Below are 27,545 nucleotides of genomic sequence, written 5' to 3' on the forward strand. Positions count from 1 at the left end.
CTGGCAGGGAGACCTTCTTGCGCTGCATTTCCCCGAGCCACAGTGACCACGGACGCTTCTTGCCTCGGGTAGGTGGGGGGGGGACATTCTGCGGGAAAGATTGTCCAAGGCACGTGGAATCCCACAGAGACGTCATTGCATATAAATGTCCTGGAAATGAGGGCGGTGCTCCTAGCGTTGCAAGCACTTCACCACGTTCTTCCTTCATGGACTATTGCGATTCAGACAGACAACATGTCGGTAGTCTGGTATATCAACAAGCAGGGAGGAACCAGGTCTTACCCCCTTTGTCGAGAGGCCATGAGAGTCTGGGAATGGGCAATTTCCACCAAACGCTTTCTGGTAGCAACGCATATTCCGGGAAAGTCCAACATCCTTGCGGACAAGCTCAGTCGCACTATCCTTTCTCCACACGAGTGGTCCCTCAATCCTCAAGTAGCGAAGAAGATTTTTGCCGCTTGGGGCAACCCTGTTGCAATCTTTTGCCTCTCCTCAAACGCCAAATGCGACAATTTCTTCGCTCTGCTTCCCCACCAGGGGAGTTCGAGGATGCTCTGGTGCATGCTTGGCCTCCCGGTCTCCTTTATGCCTACCCTCCACTTCCTCTGATGCAGAGGCTTCTGCAGAAAGCCAACAGTTTGGGGAGCAGAATGATTCTCATTGCCCCATTCTGGCCTCGACAACCTTGGTTCCCCTTTGTATGGTCTCACAAAATCAATCCACCATGGATTCTGGATCCAATTCGGATCTCATCTCTCACCCTCTGGGAATGTCAGTTCCCAATCTGGACCCTGAAGTTGACAGCTTGGCTGCTCCAGTTCCAACCTTAATTAGGACTCCCGGTATCTCTTCACCGGTCAAGGCCATTTTAGTGGCTGCTCATAAACCTTCCACCAGACAGGTTTATCGGAGTAAATGGAAGAGATTCTCTATATGGGCAGGACAGAGAACTTTGGATCCTTTCTCAGCACCTATGTCAGCGGTGCTGGATTTTCTAACAGACCTCTTTCATCAAGGGGCTAGTTCTTCCACGATTAAGGTACAATTGGCAGCTATCTCGCATTATCACATTGGTCATGACACAGCTCCTTATGGCGAAATTATGCAAAACATTTCTCAAAGGAGTTTTTTTGTTAAGGCCTCCAGTCAAGGAGGTTGTACCGCCTTGGGACTTGTCTTTAGTCCTGCAGGCCCTTACTGCTCCTCCCTTGAGCCTGCAGCTTCTTCTGATTTAAAATACCTTTCCTGGAAGACTGCCTTTCTGGTAGCTATCACTTCAGCCAGAAGGGTGTCTGAGCTTCAGGCTCTGTGTGTCAAACCGCCTTATCTTTCTTTCTTCCCTGATAGGGTGTGCCTCAGGACCAATCCATCTTTTCTTCCGAAGGTCTCTTCTGAATCCAATATTAACCAGTCAATCAATTTGCCGGTGTTTTTTCCCAAGTACTCAAACAAAGGAGAATACAAATTGCATTCCTTGGATGTTCATAGACAATTACGTTTTTATATTAACAGAACAGCTGGCCACAGGAAATCAGATCAGCTGTTCGTCTCCTTTGCTAAATTTGCTCTGGGTAAAGCAGTATCTAAAGTCACTCTATCTAAATGGATTGCTAATTGTATTCTGCAGGCATATGACACTTCAGGCAGACCTGCTCCTCAGAGGGTTACGGCTCATTCTACTAGGGCAGTTTCTACGTCAGCCGCCTTTAAGTCCCGTGTTTCATTGGATGATATCTGCGCGGCAGCTACTTGGGCCTCGCCTCATACTTTTATTTCTCATTACAAGGTGGATGTTGTTTCTAGAGGAAGAGCATCCTTTGGCTCAGCGGTGCTCCGGAACATCCTTCCATGACGGCCGCCCAAGATTCAGGTAGCTAGGGACTCTGTCCCACAGGTTGCAGACGAATGAAGTCTGCCTACTTCAGATTTAGAAGTTATGTACTCACCATAACGTTCCATCTGAGTAGGTGACTTCATTCGGATGCAACCATCCCCCCCTCCATCCCCCTGACCTTTTTAGAGCGAGTATTTATGCTGATTTAGTGTACTGTTGTCAGTATTTTGAGGCAAACTCAATCTGAGGTCAGTCAGGGCTTGGCAAGGGATTTTGGGTAAGAGGGAGGAGCTAGGAGCTCGGAGCCTAAGCTTTTGAATTGCCGGCTCGGATCCGAGATCGGATCCGATACCCACAGGTTGCATCCGAATGAAGTCACCTACTCAGATGGAACGTTATGGTGAGTACATAACTTCTAATTATATGATACTCCTCTGATTGCATTAAAATTGTAAATGTTTATTTACTTATGATTTGATAACCAGATGCGTGGGCTGATTCAAGACATTTTCAAGCCACAACTCAGGCCAGAAGTGTAAAGAAAACAGCATACACAAAACACTTATCTGTACTGTTGAAAGCACAGGCAGAAAATAAACATTGCTTCATTTAGCTATTGAGAAACATGTCTGATATCAAAAAATATATTTTTTGTAACCACAGAAATTAACAATTTTGTTAAATTTTAGAAGCAAGTGAACAGTTTTATTTAATTAGATGAATCATTATTTTATATATTTTTTAACATTTAGATTTATGGAGCCTGGATTCATTATGTTGGCATTTCCATTCTAGTTACCTGAGAAAACAAATAGTCATCTTCATGCCCATATGTCTGTTGTGGCAGTTTAATAAGCAAAAAATAAGCAGCATCTGGGTTTTGTAAATTGCAAGTGTTGAAGAATAAGTAAAATAAATAAGTAAAATGTGTTTTATTATTTTTTATTATTGTTTTGCCTATTAAATTTGGATGACTGTATAGTCATTTAGTATGTGTATAGACTAAAACAAGTCTGCCATTCTGTGAAAGTGCTGTTTTGTCTTGTTAAACACAAACAACTAACAAGGTATATTTTAACATTTTCAGGTATAAACTGAACGCTTTTTAGACCCACGGCTGTAGAAGATTGTCTGCTTATTTTCTTAACTAGTATGCTTTTGTGGAAATGTATACTTAGTTATACTGTAGTTAAGTTAGAAAAATGAGAAATCTATCTTGTATGCAAACTAACAGCCCATCAAACAGTACTAAAAAGCAGATAAGAAAAGCTAGATGTGTCTGATTACATATTATCAGCAATACACAATAAATAACAGTTCCTGTAAACTGGAACTACCTTATATCTTCATCCCACATTCCAACTTCATAGTATGCTGTTCTTAAGTATATTCGGGATGCATGGCTAGGCTTAAAAAGGCCCTTGTGGTCGTTAGCCTAGTAAACACCTATGAATCTATGAATCTATACAAAATTTCAAGGGTAACAAATCCTCTGTTTATTGTCCGCTGCCCAATCCAAAAAAACAGTTTCTAGAGTGGAATTCAAACTTTGCACACACGAAATAGAAAGATGTAAACCAATCCATCACACAGACGCAACAGGTGTTTGCGACCTATATTTGTCTTCTGCATCTGTGCGACTGGATGCAAGGAGAGTTCTTAAAAAAAACATACATTTTTTTAAACTAAAAGAAAATTAATATCCCAGCTGCAACAACCACAACTCAGTTTATTTTTTTCAGACAGTACAAAGCATTCTCCATTTTGTGGACTGTGTTCCTTAATTCTGGACAGTCTGGAAGAATTTGGGACAGTTGGCAACCCTACTACAGATAAGGTCCATCATGATATCATGGCAAGTCACCATCTGTGCACCTTGAGTCTCACGACTCTTACCTAAACCTATTAGAGGCACTCACCATCCAACCAGATATATTATTCACAGATGACTTTAACTAACCCTCTATAGACTGGGAAGCATACACTGCCTCAGACTCACAGGCGCAATGCTTCCTGGACTTTATTAACACAAACATCCTGAAACAGATAGTACAATCTCCAGTCACAGGATCAAGCATACTGGATCTGGTACTCGCCAACATGTGAGAGAATTACCCACACACACACATACGCACACGTGTGCACACACACACACACACACACACACACACACACACACACACACACACACACACACACACACACACACACCCACACACACACACACACACACACACACACACACACACACACACACACACACACACGTACACGCCCACACGCACACACACCCTATGTCACTTTTTCCCTAGTGAAGTCAGATCAGAAAGCTGTCATATTTGAAGTAAAAATCTACTCAGAAATTCCAGCTAAATCAGTATTAGTTAGGAACTATTTAAAGGCAGATTACATCCTATTAAGTGACAGTTTGTCAAAATTCAAGGCTATCTCCCACTCTGACACCACAACTACCTGTGCAGAATTACTCAGCGTCCTTTTACAAACATGTGAATGGCTGCATAGAAGCTACCTTACCTACCAGAAATAAACCCAAAACAAACATGAAAAACCAACCCTACTGATAGAATCCTTACCTAAACTGGCTATGTAGTAAAAGAAGAGTACTCATGGACAAAATGAGGAAGTGCAACTCGCTTAAAGACAAATGTTCTTCTATATAACTAAATAGGAAACTAAGAGATCTAATTAAGTCCAACCAGGACAGCTATGAAGTACAACTCGCTTAAAGACAAATGTTCTTCTTTATAACTAAATAGGAAACTAAGAGATCTAATTAAGTCCAACCAGGACAGCTGTGAAGTCAGAATAGCCTCGCAGGCTAAGGACAATCAGAAGGCCTTCTCCAGCTCTGTCCAGAACTTTAGAGATAACACACAGCAGTGGGCTGAACTCATGGTGAATGGTACCACCGTCGCCAATTAGGGTGACATAGCAAATCTATTGACTGATAAATTCAGCTCAGACTTCACCCCACTCTTCCACTCCCCCTTCTCCTCCAGGTGAAATCTCCTCCAACATACTTCCCTCAGTTATCAACAGGGACCAGATACAGACAGCACTCGATAAAGGCAAGAACACTGCCTCCATGGGTCCCAACAACACCACTGGATGCCTCCTAAACAGTCTAAAACATAACTTTTCAGGAACAGTTGAGGCACTCTTCAACTACAGCCTTAAAACAGGCTACATTCCAAGTGAATGGCGGACTGGATCAGTCATTCCTATCCACAAGGATAGACCCTCAGCAGACCCAGAGAACTATAGACCCCATCAATCTAACAAGCCTAATTTGTAAAGCCATGGAACTAGTTGTCATGGAAATCATAGGCAAGGATATTGGCAACATTTAGGCACTGAACTCATCCTAATTTAGCTTTGTTAAGGGAAGGCCAATCCTACTTAACCTGGTAGACTTCTTTGAGAGGGTCACCAAAGCAATGGACAAGGGTAAAACAGTGCATACTGCATACCTTGATCTGGATAAGGCATTCGATACAATACCCTACTCAAGCATTGTTGACAGGCTCTCTGAGCTAGGCATAAATCCTTGCATAACTCACTGGATTGCCATCTGGCTCACAGACACAATCCAAGAAGTTAGGATCAGTGAGAGCTCCTCCACCAAAAGACCATTCACTAGAGGAGTACCCCAGGGCTCCATGCTGGACCTGCTCCAGTTTGTCATCTACTTCTTGGTAGTCAGGGCTAACATTCAAGGCCTATGATTTACCATTTTCGCAGATGACTGCAAATTGGGATCTATTATAGATTCCCCCAAGACACCAACATCTTGCAGGTGGGTTTAACATAGACAAATGACTGGTTCCAAAGCCATGGCCAAGAACACAATACTAAAAAATCTGTTTGGAAAACTGTCAACCCAATTTGATTACATCATTGATAAAATACCCCTAAGAGTTGAGCCAGTAGTAAGAGGTCTGGATACATATGTAAATGACAATCTGGCTTTGACCAACACATAGCTAAAATCATTCTATGTTGCCTGACTTATAGGCAAGGGTATGGCATCCCAGTCCAAGGAAGTTATAGTACCACTCTACTTGGCCCTTATCAGACCTATCATTGAATACATTGCCCACTTTGGCATGTATCTAACCAGACACTTGCAACAGTTGCAATGCTCACAAAGGTTTCTCACCAGAAGAATTCAGGGCATCAATACTCTATCCTACATTGATCACCTAAATGCTCTGTCTCTGTATTCAGTCTCCTACAGGCTGTTGAGTGGGGATATTTGCCTGGCTTACAGGGCTTGCTCAGACTCAGACCCAACAAATTTGTTACACACCATCAAGACAAACACATCAGAAACACTAGATCCAGAGATCTGAACTTCACTTGTGACTTAACAGAATATGCTAGAGAGACAGATACGAGTCCGAAAAGATCCCCACACTAAAGAATAGGCTCCTCATCCATCTAAAACAGAATTCATTCCTGACCCTATTTAAACAAAGTCTTGACAACTGGATGGGAAATCATACATTTGCCCCTGGTCTGACTCACCATGTCCCTTGTGGACAGAGGCAGTCAATAAGAAAAGTATTATTCTAACACCCACCTTCCTACTAACATGTCCCCCCATATAGAAGCCCATGATACTCTGGATGTAATTGGTTTGCCGTGAGTTGGCTACGCTTTTAAGGACCTTAGTGGTCGGTAGTATATTAACAACCTTATGGATCTAAAAGTATGAGTTTGACTGATGTAGTGAAGGTAGGGTGTGTGTATTTTAAAGCGAATTAAGTATCAGTACTAGGAATAAAATTTGGGGAAAATGATGCAGTTTTGATGCAGTAGGAGGATTTGATAAAGGTAATGAAAGAAGTATAATTTCTGTGGATAACATGTAGATTATCATTCAGTGAAAAGGTTTATCTGGTGAATTCAGTATTAATGGGGTCATAGCATATTTGTCAAGTGTTTATATGATGCAAGAAAAATATGAAAAGGAAATTTCCCAGTTGGTGTTTTATTTCATATGGAGTTCAAGATTAAACACATGGAAAAGAGACGTGTTGTATATGAGTAAATATGAAGGGGATTAGGGTTACTAAATCCAGTTGCTTATTTTGCTTCTCTAAACTTGTATAGAGCATTAAATGGATAAAATAAGAATTTAGTAGTAAAAATTATAAATATGCGTACAGACAATTTTAGGAGACAATGAGAATAAAAAAGAGAAAAAGAATATATAAAAGAAAAATTATCGAGAAAAATGCTGTCATGGAACATAATTGGTGATACAGAGAAAGAAGGACAGGATATAAAATATGTAATGAAACAATATTATGTAAATCCATGGGAAAATTGATCAGAAGAAGTGATTGATTAAACAAAGGATAATGTGGAGTATTAAAATAACAGTGTCATTATTTTTATGGAAACTGGTAGTAAATAAGTTACCAGTAAAGGGGAATATGCCAAATAAAAAGAAAGTTGAAAGAGTGTGTTTATTTTATGGGGAGGAAGAGACAACAAGAGTCGTGAAACTATGGAGAAAAAAGTTGTGTGAAGAAAATTGTTTTGAGTATATTAATGATGCAAATAAGATGTATATGAATATGATTATGTATGGGTATTATGAAAATAAGAAAAAATATATGGGAAGGATAGATATGAACATATTTTATATAGTGTGGGTTATTTGGAATGAAAGATTGAAAGAAATTTTGTTTAATGGGAAATGTATTTTTAGCAAATATATATTACGTAAAATCAGAGTATGGTTGTGGAAGAAGGAGTTGGAGTCGGTTACTGAAAATTAGGATGCTAAAAAGAAAATAGTAAACAGTAAATAGAAATACAGCCATATGTGTATGTAAATATGTATGATTTAAAAGCAAATATGATAGGAGACATAAGTAAAGCGTTTGATAAAATATAATAAAATTCATTATGAGACATTTTAGAGGCATATAATATAGGAAAAAAGTAATATGTGTAATAAAATCGGCATACGATAGAAACTTTGTTAAACTAAATGTAAACAGATGGATAAGTGAAGAAATAAAGATAAAATGCAGAATAAGACAGGGATGTCCAATTAGTAGTGTTATCTTTGCTTTGGTTATGAACACTGTAGTCATGGAGATTAATGAAATTACTTGTATGGCAGGTTATAAGATAACAGACAAAATACAATTATCTATAATATATACATGTGCAGATGACATTGTATTAGTAACAAAGGATAAAGATTGGATGAAAACTAAACATGCTGTTAAAGAATATTGGTTTACGTATAAATGATGAAAAAAGTAAAGATTTTGTATTCAAAGGTATAGTATAGGAGATATAAAATTTAATGAAGACTGTATAGAGATATTGGGAATAGTATTTGGATTGGATGTTTATAAAAAGAAACAATGGAAAGAATTAGTTCAAGAAATAAAAGTTGTGCAATTTTTTGAAAACATATAGGTTGTCATACAGAAAGAAAGCGTAATGAAAATTTTGAAACATGAAGAGAATAAATTTAAGATGACTTCTCTGCTTAACCTAGCAGAAGCATATTGACATCAAGCAGGAATGGAAATCAATCCAGTAGCAGATAAAAATCAGGCAGCAAGGGAATGTGCCAAAAAACAAAATAAAGAATTTAAGGTGAAGGACCAGATAAAAAGGCAAGAAATGTGGAAAATGCATAAATATAGTTGCAAGTGTAGAAAACTTCTGGAAGAACCTCATGTTGATCAGGAACAAATGCAGGAATGGTTAAGGGGAGATGAATTTAGACAAAGAGATGAAAGGTTAATATTGCCGGCCCAAGATAGTGAACCAGATACACGCTGGTTTACAAAGTCCATTGAGTATGTGGGAGAAACAGACAAATGTAGGTTTTGTAAAACCGAATTAGAAAGTATTGCACACCTTGTTGCTGGATGTGATATACTAATGGCAGAAGGACTGTATACTGAACAGCATAATAATATGGCAAAAATGTTGCACTGCAAATTGTGCAAACATAATAATATTGAAGTGGTTGAAAAACACTGGAAATATGAGCCACAAGCAAAGCATTGTAGAAATTAAGAAGTCTACATCACATGAGTCATCCATTGCCAACAGTTCAAAAGATAGATGCTAGAAAACCGGATATAGTGGTCCAAGAAAAGAAGACAAAAATAGCATTGGTAATTGAAATTGCCACACCTAGTAACTGCAGTGTCCTGTGTACAAAAGTACACAAAGTTATAAAATATCAGGATTTGCAAGCAGAAATGAGAGCTATGTGGAAGAAAGATACCCATATAGTTCCTATAGTAGTAGGAGCAATGGGTTGTATAAAAATTAATCTACAATCATATTTAGACATGCTACCAATTCATGCAACTTCGTACGAATTGCAGAAGGAGTCATTACTGGGAATGTAGCATGTGGAAGAAAGATACCCAGATAGTTCCTATAGTAGTAGGAGCAACGGGTTTTATAAAAAATAATCTGCAATCATATTTAGACATGCTACCAATTCATGCAACTTCGTATGAATTGCAGAAGGAGTCATTACTGGGGATGTAGCAGGTGCTGCGAAGAGTACTTTTGGCTGACATCAAAGAGTGAAACAATACTAATTTCATGAACTTTAATCGTACTTTGACTTAGGAATGGGGTCCATTCCAGTCATGGTATCAGAAACCCAAAAGATTTGGAGAAATTAAAAAAAGAAAGTGCATTTAAGAAATTACATCATAATAGGAAAAATAGCCTATTTAGCGAACACATATATGATTCCATCATAATATAAGAGAGAAATAATGCCCATTTTATTTGCATTTATATGGGCATCAAGATTAAACACAGTTAAGAGGATTTTTGTATATGAAAGTAAAACAAGGTGGATTGGGTCTAATAAATATGATTGCACATGCTGCATCATTGAATTTATACAGTCTTAGTTTCTATAAGAAACAATGCAAAAAACTAATAGAATCTGTATTATATTGTATTATAAATATTTGTGGGAAAAAATGAAAATAAGGAAAAGATTAAAGGGTAGTGTGAATGAAGAGATAAAGGAATATTCAAACAAAATTCTAATGTGGAAATTAAAATTGAATGTGAATAAAGAAAATAGAAAAGAATAGTATATAAACATTATGAGCCAGTATTATTCTGTTGATCATTGGAAGCACTTTGGAACAGAAAAAAAGAAAGCAATATTAGCAAGATATAAAAGGTATAAAAATATACATGAATGTAAAGAATATGTGGATGATGTTATAAATAAGTTACCTGGCAAGGCAGAAAAGAAAACAAGACAGAATGTGTAATTATTGTGGCGAATGTGAAACTACAGAATATGTTTTTGAAATGTAACTGTTTAAAAAATTATGGGAAGAAATATGTAAATACAAAATGTTGGAGGGTTGTACAAAAAAAGAACAAATGAACATAGATATGATTGAATGTGGTTTCCGCCATATAAAGAACCAAGAAGAAATGGAAAAACTTGACAAAATTATATTTTATGTTTCATGGACATTATGGATAGAGAGACTGAGCAGAATTAAATTTGATGGTAAATTGATTATGGCAGAAATTTTAAAGAAAATCCATTTTTAGTTGTGGAAAAAAAGGGGGGGGGTCCACTAATGTAAATTCAACTGATGCTGTATAAAGTGCATTTACAATTGTAAATATTGTAAATATGTACATAAAATTGATGTAAATAAGTCCTGATTAACAAAAACCCTACTCGTTTTGATGCCATTCATTTCACAAAGTATGAATGATCAACTTTTACATCCACCCGAGCTACCAAACACCAGGTGAGGCCTAGTTTTAATGTCTCATCCTCACATTGTTGTCTTAGTAAATTCAAAGCAAGACAACATATTAATGAGCAATGCAGCAAAGATATCAGTTGTTTGCCCATTTACTGCCTTAAATTTGTTAACCATTTGTTATGTCTGTTACTTAAAACACTATATTTGCAGGGTAATTTGTTTTTATATACTGTCATCATCTAGTTTTCAACTTGTTTATATATTGCACTTAGATTTTATCTGCAGCACAGGACATTTAAATTTGCTGAAAAATTGTCATTTTTATGTAGCAGTTAGCCATTCTGTTCCCCCTCCCCCATCTCTGTCTTCCTCTAGCCCCCAATGTTACCACTGCCTTCCGTTATCATTGCAAGGCAACATTTGATATTCACACATGCTTGTTTTCTGTTCTTTCTGTCCCTCAGAGCCAGAAACTGAAAACCTCTAACAGGCAAGTATAATTAGGGAAAAAGCTTGTGTCTGTTCATGATATGTCATAGCCTTTCTACAGTCTACGAAGAAAATACTTGTTAACTAAAAGGCAAAACCAATGTAATTCCGAATATGCTGTCACAAATGGGATTCCTTGCAAGATGTAGGAAAGCACATCTGTTCAGATTAATATGTTCGTGAGATCAAATCACTGGGGCTTTTACCTCGGCTAATTCAGACTCCTGTTCATCCTTGAAAAGTATATGACACAGATGTGATTATTTCCCCTTTGGGTATATTTGTAATATGGAAAATGCATCTCTTTTCAGCTTTCACAGAATCTGCAGTGTATATACATGTAAATTTTTTTTTATTGACTCGTGGATAGTACAGAAAACAATTCCACTTCAGATTGTCTGAAAAAAATGGAGTGTCTTATAATGGATAACACAATTGATGCGTTAATTAAAAGAAATACTGTCTGTTACATGCTTTTATGAATAAAGGATTTTAAAATTAATAGGCTTTTCCAGTTAATATAGTGAAGCAGACTGTGTGCATTTAGTTTTACTTACATTCTTGCATTGAGCAAATGCATTTTTTAGGCCAAGCTGGCTGTCTTAATAGTGTATTACTTGTAATATGCAAGCTTATCAGCAACCAGATGTTTGTATGTTACAAAAGCTCTTGATTACAGTAGTCTGTTTCAATTTGTAAATAGTTGGATTTGTTTTCCTTGAATTGTTTATGTTATTATATGTTACTGTGACATAGTACATCATCACATTTCCGTTTTATAAGAATTATTTAGTAAAGTAATATTTAGAAACAATCTGAAATGGAATTTTTATAACATGGTATTCAAGTTTCTTAATAAATGTGAATATTCTATAGTTATAAAACAGGTTCTTTCATAAAGTACATCCTTTATAATATAACTCTTCAGTGATGAGAAATTATTGAAGCATTATACAGAGGCTTTTAAGCAGTTATAATCCAAGTAGTTATTTTAATACTTTTTAGATTATGGAGCACATGGGACTTGAAACCTGTACGAGAAATTACTTTTCCAAAATCTAATAAACCAATTATAAGGTAAGATGTTTTATAGTGTATTATTTTATATGCTATGAATGTTGGTACTAACGCAGAAAATCTGTTTGACAATGCTTAAATATTGCATGCATTTAAAAGTTTGTTCAATGCACAAATGAAAATACTAAACCAGAAATGTAGTTTTGATAATAAGTAAGTACTGCATGTGTATACAGTTTTTCTGTGTACCATTCTTTGCTCATTTGTGCTTTTTTATTTGTTAATCTGGCTAATGATCTTGCCTTTGCTGATGGTTCAACTCCTTATAATAAAATGAAGAAATTCACTTGCCTATTTTTATTACTTTGTTAGTCATACCTGCTTTGTGCCATGCACATGTCTGCTTGTCTACAGGACTAGTTTGTCTGAAACATTATAATGTCACACTAAAAGTATATCAGTAAATATGGAAAAGTCAGCATTCTTGCATCTGGACCATTTTGTATATGGAGAACATTCATGATTGAAAATAAATGCGTTTCAGTGACCCAGACGTTGTTGGAGAAAATCAGAAGATTATTCTTAACAACAGTACTAGACAAGTAATTACAGGTTCATAAGTTCATAGAAAGTTACTAGGCTAACATCCCTAGAGCCCTTACAAGCCTAGTTTTGTTTATCCTGAGTTGCCCCAATTGTCAATGGTTAGATGAGCAAAGTTCACAGAGGTAAGAGTCTGTCCATAAGTGACATGGGCACCACCCCAGGAGTGAATTTGCATTCACCCATCCAGTGATCTAGGTTGCATTTGAAGAGGCTCAGGGAAGGTCTCTATTTCACATGAATTGGAAGCTTGTTCCAGATAAGTGGCAGTTTCTGGGAGATGTATCTATCTCTCCAGCATGATTTGTTCATGTCAGAAGCTAAGTTAAGATCTCTGGAGCGAGTGACCCTTGTGCAGTTTGATTTACGAATTTGTAGCATTTCCATCAGGGCCGGGTCAGAGGCTGCCTTGTAAGCCACCCGTTAGCAACCTGTAGGAGACAGAATACAGGAACAGGGCTTTCAGTCTTTCCACGTAGGACTTGTTTTGTGTACCCTGTATTTTCTTTATGAGAAATGTCTGTGGTGTCTCCAGCTGTTGCAGGTTTCTGGTGAGGTACTTGCAAAAGTGAGCATCGTACTCAATTATTGGTCTGATGAGGGCCGAGTATAATGGAAGTGTAACATTGTTAAAGCTAGATGTGATGCCTTTACTTATGAGATGTGCCACACTGAAGGATTTCCTTACCGCTATATATACATGGTGTTCGAAGTTCAGATTGCTATCAACCTGAGTACCCTGAACATGTACTACTGGATCTACACTTAGGGGCTGCTGTCTATAATGTAATTAGCAGGGATGTCAGCTTACCCAAAGGGAATAATAATGCATTTTTTTTTGCATTTAGCTTTAATCCTTGGCTTTGGCACCAATCATTTATCTGTGTTAACCATTTCTACAATATATTAACATTGTTGGGGGACTCTGTTATTGCTCGCAATTTGCAATTGTCAGTGAACTAGGTCAGCCCCAGGCTGTCCATGTTTGCTTGGACTTCTGAGAAATAAATTCAGTTCAGATTGCTATCAACCTGAGTACCCTGAACATGTACTACTGGATCTACACTTAGGGGCTGCTGTCTATAATGTAATTAGCAGGGATGTCAGCTTACCAAAGGGAATAATAATGCATTTTTTTGCATTTAGCTTTAATCCTTGGCTTTAGCACCAATCATTTATCTGTGTTAACCATTTCTACAATATATTAACATTGTTGGGGGACTCTGTTATTGCTCGCAATTTGCAATTGTCAGTGAACTAGGTCAGGCCCAGGCTGTCCATGTTTGCTTGGACTTCTGAGAAATAAATTCTGAACAGTAAAAGGCACAGTACAGAACCCTGTGGTATGCTACTGGTGACTGGTCTTTTGCTAGAGGTGAAGTCACCCACTTTGAGAATATGTGTCCTGTCGATGAGCCAATTGGCTACCCATCTAGTGATGTCTTAAGGGTTCATTCCCAATTGGGAGAGTTTCTCTGTAATATGTGATTGGGGATTGTGTCAAATGCCTTGGCTAGGTTAGGGTAGGTGGTATGCATTGTCTTTCCCTCATACAGGGTCTTGGTAACTTTCTTAAAATGAACCATGTCTAGTAGGCATGATCTACCCTTAATGAATCCGAGCTGGGTTGGGTCCAGAGTTTGGAGATTGCCTATGTCCTTGTTGATAAGGTCCCTAATGATTCTTTCCATGGCCTTGTAGCTGAGACTAGTCAAGCTTATGGGTCTATAATTCCCAGGGTCGGTTGATGGATCCCCTTTGAGCAGAAGGATTACTGTTGCTGTCCTCCATTCCGCTGGAACATAGCTGGTTCACAGGCTGTGGTTAAACAGGAATCCAAGAGGATCTCCTAGGTCATGTTTTATGTTTAAAAGGTAACCTGGGATGTTGTCTGATCCCATTGATGCCGTATTTTTGACCTTAGAGAGCAGAAAGATGACCTCCTCTCTTAAGATAATAGGCTAAGGAATGGTGGCAGGTATACTTGGGAGATGACCGGTGGAGACAGGGGGGTGAAATTTGCTCCAAATCTGTCAGCTAGTAGGTTAGCTACAACCTCTGTTTGAGTGTAGGTGGTGCCATCCACAACCAGTTCATTGAACAACTGGGTATGCCCTTTTAGATTTCTGACATAGTTAAAAAATGTCTTCTGATTATCCTTAGCTAGAGATTATATTTTTGCTTCATAATTAGATTTAGAGGGCTTGACAAGATCTCTGATTTTTTTCTGTAAGCTTGAGGGGGATTTCTTCCTCTACTGAGCCATTTCCTTCTTGTTCTTAAACATTAATTTCTTTCTTTTGTATAGTCTGTTTATACTAGGGGTCCACCAAGGTAGCTTGTTTTTTCACCAAAACGTGGTTTTAAGCCAGTAAGCACAAGATGTCTAGCTGTATACACCTTTAAGTAGACATACTTAAATGTTCTTGTTATCCTTTACAAGTAATTGATTGTATTCACCTCTCAAATCGAGTAGGACCATATACAATAACTATGGTGTAAATTTGTGTTATTTGTTGTTAGAAAGGCTTCTCCTGCACATATAACTTTATTATACAATCTCTTGTGATATGTGTTTCTTTGGGATCTGGTCCTTAATTGCAACAGCAAACTTATCACGCACCTTGTTAAGTTTAAACTGTTGACTAGACTTACTCATTGATTAGCCAGCAGTCAAGATACCATGTCCTAACTTATTAGAAATGGATGACAAGTCAAAAAGTACAAAAAAATAAGCATTTTTGCAGTTGGACAAACATTGATGCAGTCTTGTCATGTGGGCCACTTTATCCGCCACAACCCCTGTTACTTTTTTAATTGCAAGATCATACTGTCATGGAAAAAGGAGAACAGTTTAATCCGTGTATCGAGAACTCTGATCTCTATATAGGGAAGCCTTCTCCTGTATCCATGACAGAGCTTGAAGAAACAGGATGCAACAGATTATCTGAGTCGGTGAATGGAATACTGTAAGGAATCATGATTAAGCGATACTTGAAATTCCTCACTATTAATTGGACTATGTATTTTTATGGACATTTGTGCATGACTGAGAGAGGAAGATTCATCATCTTGCTCGTAGGCAAATCATAAAATTCCTCAGACTCGTACATCACTGAAAACATACATTATTGAATATTCAGCTTCCCTGAACACAGTTCAAACAAAATATTAATATTTATGCACAATCACTTCACCTTAAAATGCAAACACCTCTTCAGCCAGTCCATCAGAATAAACATAGCTCTCTGTAAGATAGAACACAGACTCGTTATTTAGCTACTATTAGTTAGATTCTTCTTTAAGTATTTCTATGTTTGTAAATGATTGACATTTTTTCTTGTGAATTTTTTACCTCTGCATATTTAATGTGTATCAGCTTTGTTTGTCTTAAGTTTTTTTAATAAATAAGTAACACTTATGACTGTGTTACTTATTTATTATTGTTATTTATTATCTTGGGGAAGGGTTCATAGGCTCATTAGTATTTAGTAGCTATGTACTCCATGAGACCAGTGAGGAGCATAAGCCCAAATTGCTAACTGCCCATAAGCAATGTCTGGTTAAGTGACTCTCTGACGCTTCAAACTATGAGCTTTAAGAAGCAGCTGATTGATAGTTTTCTAGCTCCATAACTTTCACTAGAACAGGGTTATTGTTTAGCACTGTAGGTTGGCAAGATATGGTATCCTCCTCCAACAAGACCATGTTGCTTGTGTGCATCACCAGTGAGGCATTATTTCTATAATTTCCATTTGGCTATTAATCAAGAGTGGTACAGTGAATGGTCTGGTGTGTTAAGCCACTAACTATATTTAGGGCTGTCAGTACTACTGTGCCAGGATGACAGCTGTATGAAATTGGAGAACCCTGCCAGCCTTCCCTTGGAAGTTTGTTTGTATGTGAACCTAAGAATTTGATGGAAAGGCAGCCACAGTGTATGAGGGGTACAGGAAAATGCAGTGGTTCACAGAAAAGTGGTGAGAAAGAGGCATGTACTAGGCCATAGACTTAGCTCTGCAAGTGATCATTGTGCAGTCCTAGTCTTTTTATAGGTGTTGGAATCAGATACACAGGGCAGCAATGTAAATCCCTTCAAGCCAATGGGGCACCACTATACAAGTATATTCACTAAAACTACCATCTAATGTCAGTTTTCATTTTATCCTTGACGTATGGTTCAGATCTTATATTGGAACCGACTCGGCCGTTACTGCAGTTTACACAGGCCAATACCCCTCGAGCTTCATGTCTACCCACAGTCCTACTCTTCCATTTACCTTAGATCTCGTTTGCCTCTTTTCTAGACAGATGGATTCGCCATAGCTCTTGAGCTAAGTACATTTTTTCTAATATTTTTCTTCACATTTTTTCTCTCTGTTAATATTGCCTTGTAATTCTTGTATTTATCTCTACATTTTGATCTCTACCCTTTGTAGTCTTTGTATCTATTTCTTTCCCTACACTTCGGTGTACCTTGTACTATCATTTTTGATAGTCCCTTCTTATTCTTCTCTTAAAAAAAAAAAAAAAAAACTTTACTAGTTAGAATCTTTTGATTGAACATGTGTTCTTTCCTCTCCTTTTTGAATGTAAGTGTGGTGTGTGCTTCTTACCAGCTTACAAAGTAAAAGCCATTTTTGTTATGGCTGAAAAATCCAAGGGTCCCTCTTGCTTCAAGAAATGCCAGAAACACAGCCATAAGATTCCACTTTCGGATTTGCACCTTTTATGCGTGTATTGTTTGGGCCCAGTTCTTCTACAAGAAGATTGCAGCATTTTCCATGGATTTCATCATAGAGCCCTTCTTGAAAGGAAAAATAAGTTAATTTTAAAAGGTATGATTCCTTCCACCTTTGGAGAGGCCATATCCGCTCATGACAAAAGTAAAACTGATGTTTATTCCCTTTCCTTCTCGTCATCCTTGGAGAAGGCTAAAAAGAGAAGTCTGTCAGTACTGTCATCTCCTTTGGGACCAACACATAAAAAAAAAAACAAGATCCTCTGTTCCTAAAAGCTCTTCTGATCTGACGGATACCAGTTATAAGGCTGTGGTAGAGGAAAAATCATTGGCACCGACCATTTCCGCTGATTCTAAGGTTTTGATCCCGAAGTCTTTGGTATGGTAGCAACTTCAATGTTTGGCTCAAGAAGTTTTGCTTCCTGGTCCTTCCTCAATGTCGACTACATCGCCACAGAGTATTAAGACAGTAGAGCAAGAAGTTTTGCCTAATGCAACTTGCTCCCCATCAGTTGATCCTTTTGTGGGTGAATTACCTGAAATTTGTCTACATAGGCTTAAATCACCCTCTCTAAAGTCCATCCTATACATCAAATGTCTTACAGAAGTCGACGTGGAGAAACTAGTGAATAAAATTCTGTGGGTGAGAGGATATACTAAATACCCTTCAGCTCTGGCCCCTATGGATTCAGGAGCTGAGCATTCCTTCACCTGTTTAACTACGACCTCCTCCGAGGTATTATAGTTTCCAGCTCCAAGTCATCTGGCGTCAACTTTATTCATTCTGGAGATTTCTCTTCCTTCTGAACCGGGTTATTGCTCTGAGTTCTTCGATTCTTTCAGATGCACAGTTCCAAGGCAGTCTCTCTTGGTTCTGGGCTCCCTTCCCTGTTTGGGGTGACCAGCCTTCGAGGCAGTGGAGAGAGACTTGTCTACTGCAGTCACTCATTCAGCCGCTTCCACCTTGGAGCAAATATCTTCCTCACGTCCAGTTATTTGACCTTTGTCTCCACTGGGGCAGTGAGTGCCAAATCCTCAGAAACCTCAGATACAGATTATCTTTTGATACCTCACCAGACTATCCCCCTGAGGAGGTTTCTTAGAAGAAGTGCAAGAGGAAGCACTTAAGATTCCCCACAGGAATATATCACGGAAGACACTGATTTTAGTGAAGGGGAAGAGTCCCCAAGGACACCCCCTAATGATGTCTCCATTGGAGATATCCTAGAAATATTGAAACAGAAGGGTGCTTGGAAGTCCCAGAATCCTTCCTAGGAGGAATCAGTTTACCTGCAGGCTTTCGGTACTTGCCCATCTACCTCTTGGGTGATTCCACCTGCTGACGATCTTATTCAGTTGATCTCTCAGCAGGCGTGGAAGGCACCAAGCACCATTGAACCCATTTCCAAGAGACCAGACAAAATGTTATTGCCCCAGTGGATTAGTGGTAGATGCCATGGTTGTAGCAGCAACCACCAAAAAGGAACTAGTTGAGGAGTGTTGCTCTATACATCATCCCAACAGAGTGTGTCTGGCAATGGATAGATTTGGGAAGTGGGTTTATGCTTCATCAAGCTTTGCCTTAAGGTCTTTGAATTTCCTGGCACATTTTACCAGACTTCAAAGGAAGGTAATCAAGGAGCTGCCGGATACCCTGGCAGGAGCTGTTTTGAGGGAGTCCAAGAAAAAGTTGCTTCCCAGTTGGCTACCCTGGAGTCTGTGTCCAACTTGTCGATGAGGCTCATTGCTCATGCAGCCAAAGGGACCACCAGAGTGGCGGATTCAGCCGCAGCCATAAGGAGACACATGTGGATGTGCCTATGTGACTTTGCGGAGCCATTTAAGTCTTCATTCCACAGAGCATCCTTTGACAAATTGTCTGTGTTTGGTCCAAAAGTTAGAGAGACCTTTTCCAGGTGTTAGAAGGATGGTAAGACCCTTTCTCCTGTGGACATATGTTTTTCAACTCCCCAAAGATCCTTTTCCAGGAATCAGAGGAGCAGTGGAAAGATGTAGTTCAAAAAGTCACAAGGGCCTTTCAAGGACACATGTGGCGCCAATTCTTCCAGGGACAGAGGGGAGAACTGCAATGGAAGATGCCATCCATGCAACAGAGGTGGCCTGCAGAACCAGGACTTCAGGGACTCCTTCCTAGGTAAGTTGTTTCACAGTTCCTGAAAGGAGGCATGATTGTCTTCATCTGGAGGCAGTCAGGGGATGCTTATCCCTGAATCAAAGCACCTGGCTAAAAATAGCAACAGATTCGTGAATGCAGAGGACTATTTCCAGAGGTTATACTATACCCTTTTCTTCTCATCCTCCTATATGCAAAAAAAATCCCCGATGTTCCACCGAGTCGGAGGGAACCAGCAGTTTTAGAAATTCAAAAACTGCTAGAGAAAAGAATCATCCAAGATGTTCCAGCAGGCCAGAAAGAATCTGGAACTTACTCAAGATTCTTTTTAGTGCCAAAAAAAGACAGATGACTGGAGACCAGTTTTGGATCTCAGTGTATTAAAAAAATAATTTTGGCAAACAAAATTTGAAATGATCATGGTACAGTCCATTCTCTTTTTGGAAAAGGACAACTGGATATGCTCAGTAGATCTTCAGGATGTGTATTATCGCATAAAAACGGACAAGCGCTCCAGAAGATTCCTCCGCTTGAGGCTGGGAGCCAGTCATTACCAGTTCAGGGGGTTTCCCTTTGGTCTCACCACAGCCCCTGGGGTGTTCACCAAATGTATGACAGTAGTAGCAGCTCACTTGAGACTACAAGGATTCCGGTTGTTTATGACTGGCTCATTACCACTCTGATCAGGCATTGATTAATAGAAGCAAGGGATTATGTTCTCCAGACCTGTGCATATTTAGAAATAACAATAAATTATGAAAAAATCTCAACTGACTCCAACTCAGAGTTTATAGGGGCACTACTAAAAATGACAACATCTGTAGCATCCCTTCCTCCCATGAGATTTCAAAAATCAGATCACAGATTCAAAAAAATAATCCAAAGAAAGAAAATATCCGCACATCTAATTTTACAGGCTGTAGGTTCCATGCAGCAGCAATAACTCTAGTTCCCCTAGCAAGAAGCCACATGAGAATTCTACAGTGGCTGCTTGCATCTCAGTGGTCAATGCTATACCAAGCCATGTTTGACCAGATTTTGATCACCAATCATTACAGAAAAGATCTAGCTTTGTGGATACAATCTACAGACATTCTAGTGGGCCGCCCCTTTGTCCTTCCAGAACTCAAGGCCATAGTGACCACGTGCACCTTCCAGATGGGGGGGTGGGGGCATTTTCTGGGCAAGACAGTCCAAGGCACTTTGTCCCCATTAGAGGCCAACTTGCATATCAATGTTCTGGAGCGAAGAGAGGTGCATTTAGCATTTCAAGCCTTTCAAACCACTCTTCCTGTGAGAACAAATGCAATTCAGACAGACAATATGTCAGTAATTTGTTACAGCAACAAACAGGGAGGAACAAAATCTTAACCCCTTTGTTGAGAAGCACTCAGAGTGTGGCAGTGGGTGTTCTCTTCCAACCACATTCTGATAGAAATGCATATTCCAGGGAGTTACAGTGTGAGCAGAAAATTGAGTAGATGTATTCTCCTGCCTCACGAGTGGTCTCGCAATCCAAAGGTGACTGAAAAGATTTTCCATCAGTTGGACCAACCTTGTTGTGACCTTTTTGCCTCCCCTCTGAAGAGCAAGTGCAACAACTACTTTGTCCTGATCCCCCCACTGGGGAAGTCATCAAGAGACACTGTTCTCTACACTTGGCCCTCCAGACTTCTATATGCCTTTCCTCAGATACCGCTAATCCCAAAATTCTTACAGAAAGCACTCAGGCTAGACTTCCAAGATGGCTGCACATCGAGTAACAGATTGTTTCTAGCTCTCCCACTGTGAAAACAGAAACTCAGCAGCGAAAGCTAGTAAGCTTGTGTTTTAAGTAAGTCCACTGCCTAGATGCCAGGGATAAAGAAATGCACAAGATCTAGAAAAATCAGCTGCAAAAAGTGAGGAAGAAACACTGACTGGGGAAAGTTCTGCAGCTGTTCAGCAAAAAGGAATGCAACCTTCAGACATGACTTCCAATAACCTACAGAAAGATATAAGACAACTGCATACAGACCTGGTTAAAATAAACAAAACACTGATGGAGTATATCAAAACAAACAACAAAAGGCTGGAAAAAGTGGAAGAAGTCTTAAACAGATATTCAGATGAGTTGATAAAGCTGCAAAAATCAGAGGTCAAAATGAAGAAAAGGCTGGTGGAATATGAGACTGCTCAGGAAGAGATATTTAAAAAATAATAGAATTAGAGGGCAGAGCACATAGGGAAAATCTGCAGTTTTCAGCTGTACCAGAAAAGCTGGAAGGAACAGACTGCATTAATTTTATGAAAGCACAAATAAGGAACTGGACTGGTGTTCCACAGCCGGAGTTGTTAATTGAAAGTGCCCATGTGTATGCTCCAAACCTAGCTGTAAGAACGCAACCTAGACCTTTAATAGTAAAGATGCAATTCTACCAGCAGAAGGAGTTGATTCTGACAAAAATGTGGCAGAAGGACAAAATACTAAAAGTGGGAGACAGCAGAGTGTTTTTGGAGAATGATTACTCACTGTACACCAGGCAGAAGAGGAGTAAATTCATTCCACTATTCAGCGAATGTCAAGACGCAGGTGCGAGATTCAAACTGCTGTATCCAGCTGTGTTTAAGGTATTCTTCCCTGGAGGGACAAAATAATTTTTTGATGAAGGACATCCTAAGGATGAAATACAAAAGTTTGTCAAACAAAAAGTGAACTGTACAACAGAAGGAGATTCTGCTTCATGCTGACTTCTGGTAAGCCACAGAGAGACTGGACCTGTGAAACCTTTTCCAGTATTTCAATGGAAAATATTGGAGAGGAGGAAGGGAGCACGAGAGTTGACTAGAAGAATCAAGAGTACATTGGAAATGAAGCAGAGACAGGATTTGGACGACGGAGAGCAGTAATAAAACCAGTAACTTAATATGGGATTACAATGTAATTATATCTGTGAAATATGACAGAACAAGAAAATCTGGAAATATTGAACTTTTAGATGTCATTAATGTTGGGAAAAATGCTTTGGGGAGTGGAAGAGAGGGGCGAAAGCTAACCATAAGTAAATAAAACATTTTCTTTTCTTAATAGTACTGTACTTGTGTATGGTTTTGTTTGCATGCTATTTTAAGTATATGGGGATTGTAAACATGTGCTGTTTTTCTTTTTCTCCCCTCTTCTCTTTTTCTTCCTGTGCAGTTTTGAGAAATATAGGCAATGCAATGTAAAAAAAAAAAAAAAAAGAAAAGAGAGAGAGCCTGGTTAAAAATGACAGTGTTAAAATTACCATGCTTTTTCTCAATTTTACATGGAAAATGACTGGATTAAAGTCCTTAGATTTATTCGTTTTAAAAGAGAGCAAGTAAATGAAAAAGAATATTGAATATTATGAGGCTTTTTTTCTAGCAAGTGAATGTTACTTAGTAGAAATTCTGCAGCTGGTCTTCATGTTTCCATGGAAACAGTCTGATAAAGAGAAACTGTCTGTCTGGTTCTCATGTCTCCTTAGAGACAGTCTGATAAATTAAAATTAAAACTGGAGACAGTCTGGTGGAAGGGGATTGGCTGAGGGAAAAGAAAAGAGAAACTGGCCAGGACATAATTTCCTAGCTGGAGAGCTTTAAAGATGAGACAAAGCCAATTAGACTTGAAGTAAAGTTTTCTCAGTTTTTTTGAAATGCAATGGGGATAGTAATATAGACAGGTGCTTTTGTTTTTTTTTTTTCTTTCTTTTTCTCCCTTCTCTCTTTTTCATTGTTCAGTTTTAAGAAATGTAGGCACTGCATTGTTAAAAAAGGAAGGGGAGAGAGAGGAAAGGTCTGGTTTAAGTAGTATGAGAGAGTATGACAATAGAAAAGTTAGTGTGCTTTTTCCCATGCTTTCAGAGGGAAATGACTGGGTTAAGACCCTAGGCATTATCCAGTAACAAGTTTATTACAAAGCATGTAAATGAAAAATAATATTCAATATTATAAGGCTTTTTTTCTGGTAAACGAGGTATCCTTAGGAGTTTTGTGTCTGGATTAATGTCACTAGAACACAATTTGATGAAAAGAAGTGGCTTGGAGAAAGTGTTTACTGAAAGCATGCAAGTGTTTTCTCAGCTGGTAGAGCTATAACGATAGAAAAAAATGAAACGGCACTTACTAATAGCACAGGCTGCACCAGGTGTCTTAGCATGACTATCCTTTCTTTTTGGTTAACTCTAGCCTGTCTGTGTGGCTATCAACTTAGAACTTTTGTTCTTATTAGGAAGCAAAATTTCAGTATTTGAAGATGTACATAGTTTTGTGTGTTATTAAGGCACTAGGTTTTATGGGGTTTGGGCGTGAGACTGTTTGTTTGAGGGCTTTCAAAAAAAACAAAAAGTTATGTAAGATGTGGCATTGGCTCAGATGGATATGACGAGAAACAAATGTATAAAAGACCAACCTGCTGAACACTGTATGCATGTAACATAAAATATGGAAGTAGACATTTAACAAAAAAGCAGTTATACATAAATGGTGGTAATAATTATATAAGAAAATGATGCTTTCTGTAATGTCTTTCAGTCAGAATGGCCTTACAGATAAATATAGAAAAGAAAGGGTCATAAACTGTATTGGAAATGTAGAGTGTCGGTAGCTATGCTGCAAGAGACACACCTGTAAAGAAATGAGCATGTGATTTTGATGGAGACGGGTTTTCAAGATGGTTGTTCCGCAGAATGTCTGGGGCAAAGGAAAAGAGAAGTACTTGTATTAATTACAAGAGGAGCTCCAATAACGATGGAAGAGAAAAAATATAATAATGGAAGATATGTTATACTAAGGGGCTACTGGCATGCATTTACATTCCAACTAAAACTGCTGTAATAGAGCTTAAGAAAACTCTGGGAAAAATAATCAGCTTTCAGCGAGGAATATTACTTATAGGTGGTGACTGGAATTTGTTTTGCAAAAGTGAAGATGTATCTGGAGGTCCTAGAAGGGAAAATATACCAAAGGATAGATTTTTTGAAGAAATTTATGAAAATGTTTGGCATGGAAGATGTGAATTCAGTACTAGGAGTTAGGAGTAAATTTAGGTGTTATTCTCCTTGATACAAAAACTGGGCTAGTTTAGAATTTATATCTCACAGGAACATGTGCATTTAATTGAAGGTCTTAAAACACACCTGTTTCAGATCATGCGGCAATAATAACTAAAATAAAAACACAAGGTAATGAAATAAAAATGAGACACTGGCGCTTTCCCCCTGCCAGTTGAAAAGAGAGGAATTTAAGGAATGGGTTTTGGAATTAGTTCAGGATCTACTACAGAAGATAGAAATTTCTTCCGAAAATGTAGCTGGGGAGTAGGATAAAATTAAAGTGGAGTTTAAAACTAGGGTGGAAATAAAGGAAAGGGAGATATAATTAAGAAGTAACAAGAATTATTTAGAGGGACTGACAAATGTTAAAGTATTGCAAATTAGGGGGACTCTGTCAGAACAAGAAAAGGAGCAACTGCAGAATGCTAAACAGGAAATAAGGGATTATCTCCATAATATGCAAGAGTTTAGAAAGATTGCTGTTATGCAGCTGTTTTTTATAACAATTCTAGAGCACAAAATCTTTTAGCACGACAACTCAGGCAACAGAAAATGGAAAGGGCTGCCACCAAGCGTAGGGAGCCTATAACAAGGCAGATAACAAGAGATCATGTAGAAATATTAAAAATATTTCGGAAATTTTATGAAAGTTTGTGTAAAGCAGAGAAATATGTAAATCAAGAAAAGATACAAATGGAAGTGTTTATGGAAGAACTAAAAATGCCAAGGCTAGAGGTAGATGAGGCTCAGTTACTAACAGGACAGGAAGAGATGAGATAAAAATGACTATGTATAACCAATCTACAGAAAAGTCCCTAGGAATAGATGGTATTCCTGTGGAAGTTTGGAAGCTAGGAGAAAAAAAAAACGGAAAGATCTGAAAGTTTTTTTTTAACAGTATTTTAAGAGGAGGAGAAGTACCAGCATCCTGGAAGATAACGGTGGTAGCTATAATACCTGAAGAAGGTAAAGATCCATTGGATCCAGCTTCGTACAGGCCCATTTAAATGCTAAATCATGCTTATAACATGTTTATGTCTATTTTGGCTTAAAGAATGGCAAAAGTGATACCGGAATTGATAGATATGGATCAGTGTGGTTGTGTGGAAGGGAGGCAAACATTTGACAGTATTGCAGAATACTGATGATCCAGAGGGAAGCACAGTGTAAGAAAATATGACTATTATTGGTGGGTCTTGAGACAGAGAAAGCATTTGACACAGTAGACTGGGACTTCATGAGCAGGGCAATGGAAGCATTTGCTTTCCTCATTACATTTGGATTTGGTTGATTAGGAGTATATATATATATATATATATATATATATATATATATATATATATATATATATATATATATAGGGATTGAGGTGAAAATTAAAGTGAGTGAAATCCTCTTTGAGAACCTCTGCTTGAGTAGAGGAACCAGGCACAGTTGTCCGCTTTTGCCATTCTTGTTGCATTATATTTAGAACTATTGTCAAAGAAAATAAGGGACTCAGAAATTCAAGGATGTAATTGATATAGTAGTCAGAAAAAGCTGTTTCTGTTTGCAGATGATATTATTTTATACATGAAAAAAAAAACCAGAAAGGGACATTACACTGTTGTGGAACATTTTAAGACAGTTTCAGATCTTCTCAGGATACAAAATTGATGAAGCTAAAACGAAAGCAATAGCGGTAAATTACGTTCCCACAGATGAATTGGGTCAGCAATCTCCATATTTATGGGGAGATGATAAAATGAAGTATTTAGGAGTATGGATTAGAAATTACTCCATTGTGGCAGCTAAGGATATGTGATAAGAGACTAAACAGAAGCTAATACAAAAATTGAGAAACTGGAAGCTTTGTTATATGGATATGGATACTAAGATACAAGCATTTAAAATGTTTTTAGTCCCTTTAATCTTATACACAGTTCAGGCATATTTTAACCAATCAGAGGAGAAGCTGTGGATAGCAATTAAAAAACAGTCGAAGGAGTTTATCTGGAAAGGGAAGACAGCAAGGATCAAGTGGGATAAGCGGATTTTTCCATTAGAACAAGGCAGACTAGGATTACCCAGTTAGAGGGGGTATTTTAGAGTAACACAGTTAAGGCTGTTATACATAGCACAAGCAGAAAACTATAATTCAAAGTGGAAAGGAATTATGATGATACGGGGGGGAAGCTCAAGGAATAAGGAAAGATTGGGATTTTGGATGCAGACTCTTAAGGAGAACAACAAACATCATATAGAGTATTAGATTCATAAAATAGCAGGGAGTATTCTAAGACCTAAACCAGCACGAGAGTAGATCAGATAGATTCTGCTGATAGGTATAACTGGTTAGGGTTGCAGATAGTAGGCAAGAGGGTGCTGGAATTTATTGGAGGAAAACTAGCAAAGGAGCCAAGTATTGGGATTAAATAACTAGAAAGGGAAAGGTAATAGAATGGGAAGAGGCCAAAAATGTATTTGGATTTAATGTTAGAGATTACCTTTCCTATCAGTGATGATATCAGAGTACAGGCAAAGAGAAATAAATAGGGGAGTCCTAAATGAAAGAAAAACCCTAGTAGAGTTTTTAACAGAATCTAGAACAGAAGCTGCCATTAAAAAAAAGAATAATTAGTTGAGCATATACAATGTTGCATGATAATTATAAAAATCAATCAGAGGAGCTTAGAAAGGATTTGGGAAGAGGGGTTGGATAAGTAGTTCACAAAGAGACAATGGGGGGATATATGTATATCTCACAAATATGCAACAAAGTCTAGAACATTTAGAATCTTTGCCTGGAAGTGTTTACAGTAGGTATTCTTATACTCCAAGTAGACTCAAAAGAATTTTTCCTCAGGTGGATAGCAAATTTTGGATGTGTGATGGACAAGAAAGAGGTGACTGGGAACATATT

At 38.2% G+C, this 27,545-nt stretch overlaps 1 protein-coding gene across 1 annotated transcript in view; it reads left to right on the forward strand.

The window, feature by feature from the left end:
- The window catches only part of LYST (lysosomal trafficking regulator), a 3,825,950-nt gene that overhangs the window by 3,765,897 nt on the left and 32,508 nt on the right, over nucleotides 1–27,545 (forward strand). Inside the window, exon 51 of the mRNA XM_044075805.1 lies at nucleotides 12,100–12,171. Within this exon, the coding sequence (XP_043931740.1) occupies nucleotides 12,100–12,171 (72 nt within the window). The remainder of the gene's footprint in view (nucleotides 1–12,099; nucleotides 12,172–27,545) is intronic.

The sequence above is a fragment of the Protopterus annectens genome, chromosome 1.part1 (assembly GCF_019279795.1).
Source record: "Protopterus annectens isolate FY-2018-M chromosome 1.part1, PAN1.0, whole genome shotgun sequence".
In the NCBI taxonomy this organism is placed as follows: domain Eukaryota; kingdom Metazoa; phylum Chordata; order Ceratodontiformes; family Protopteridae; genus Protopterus; species Protopterus annectens.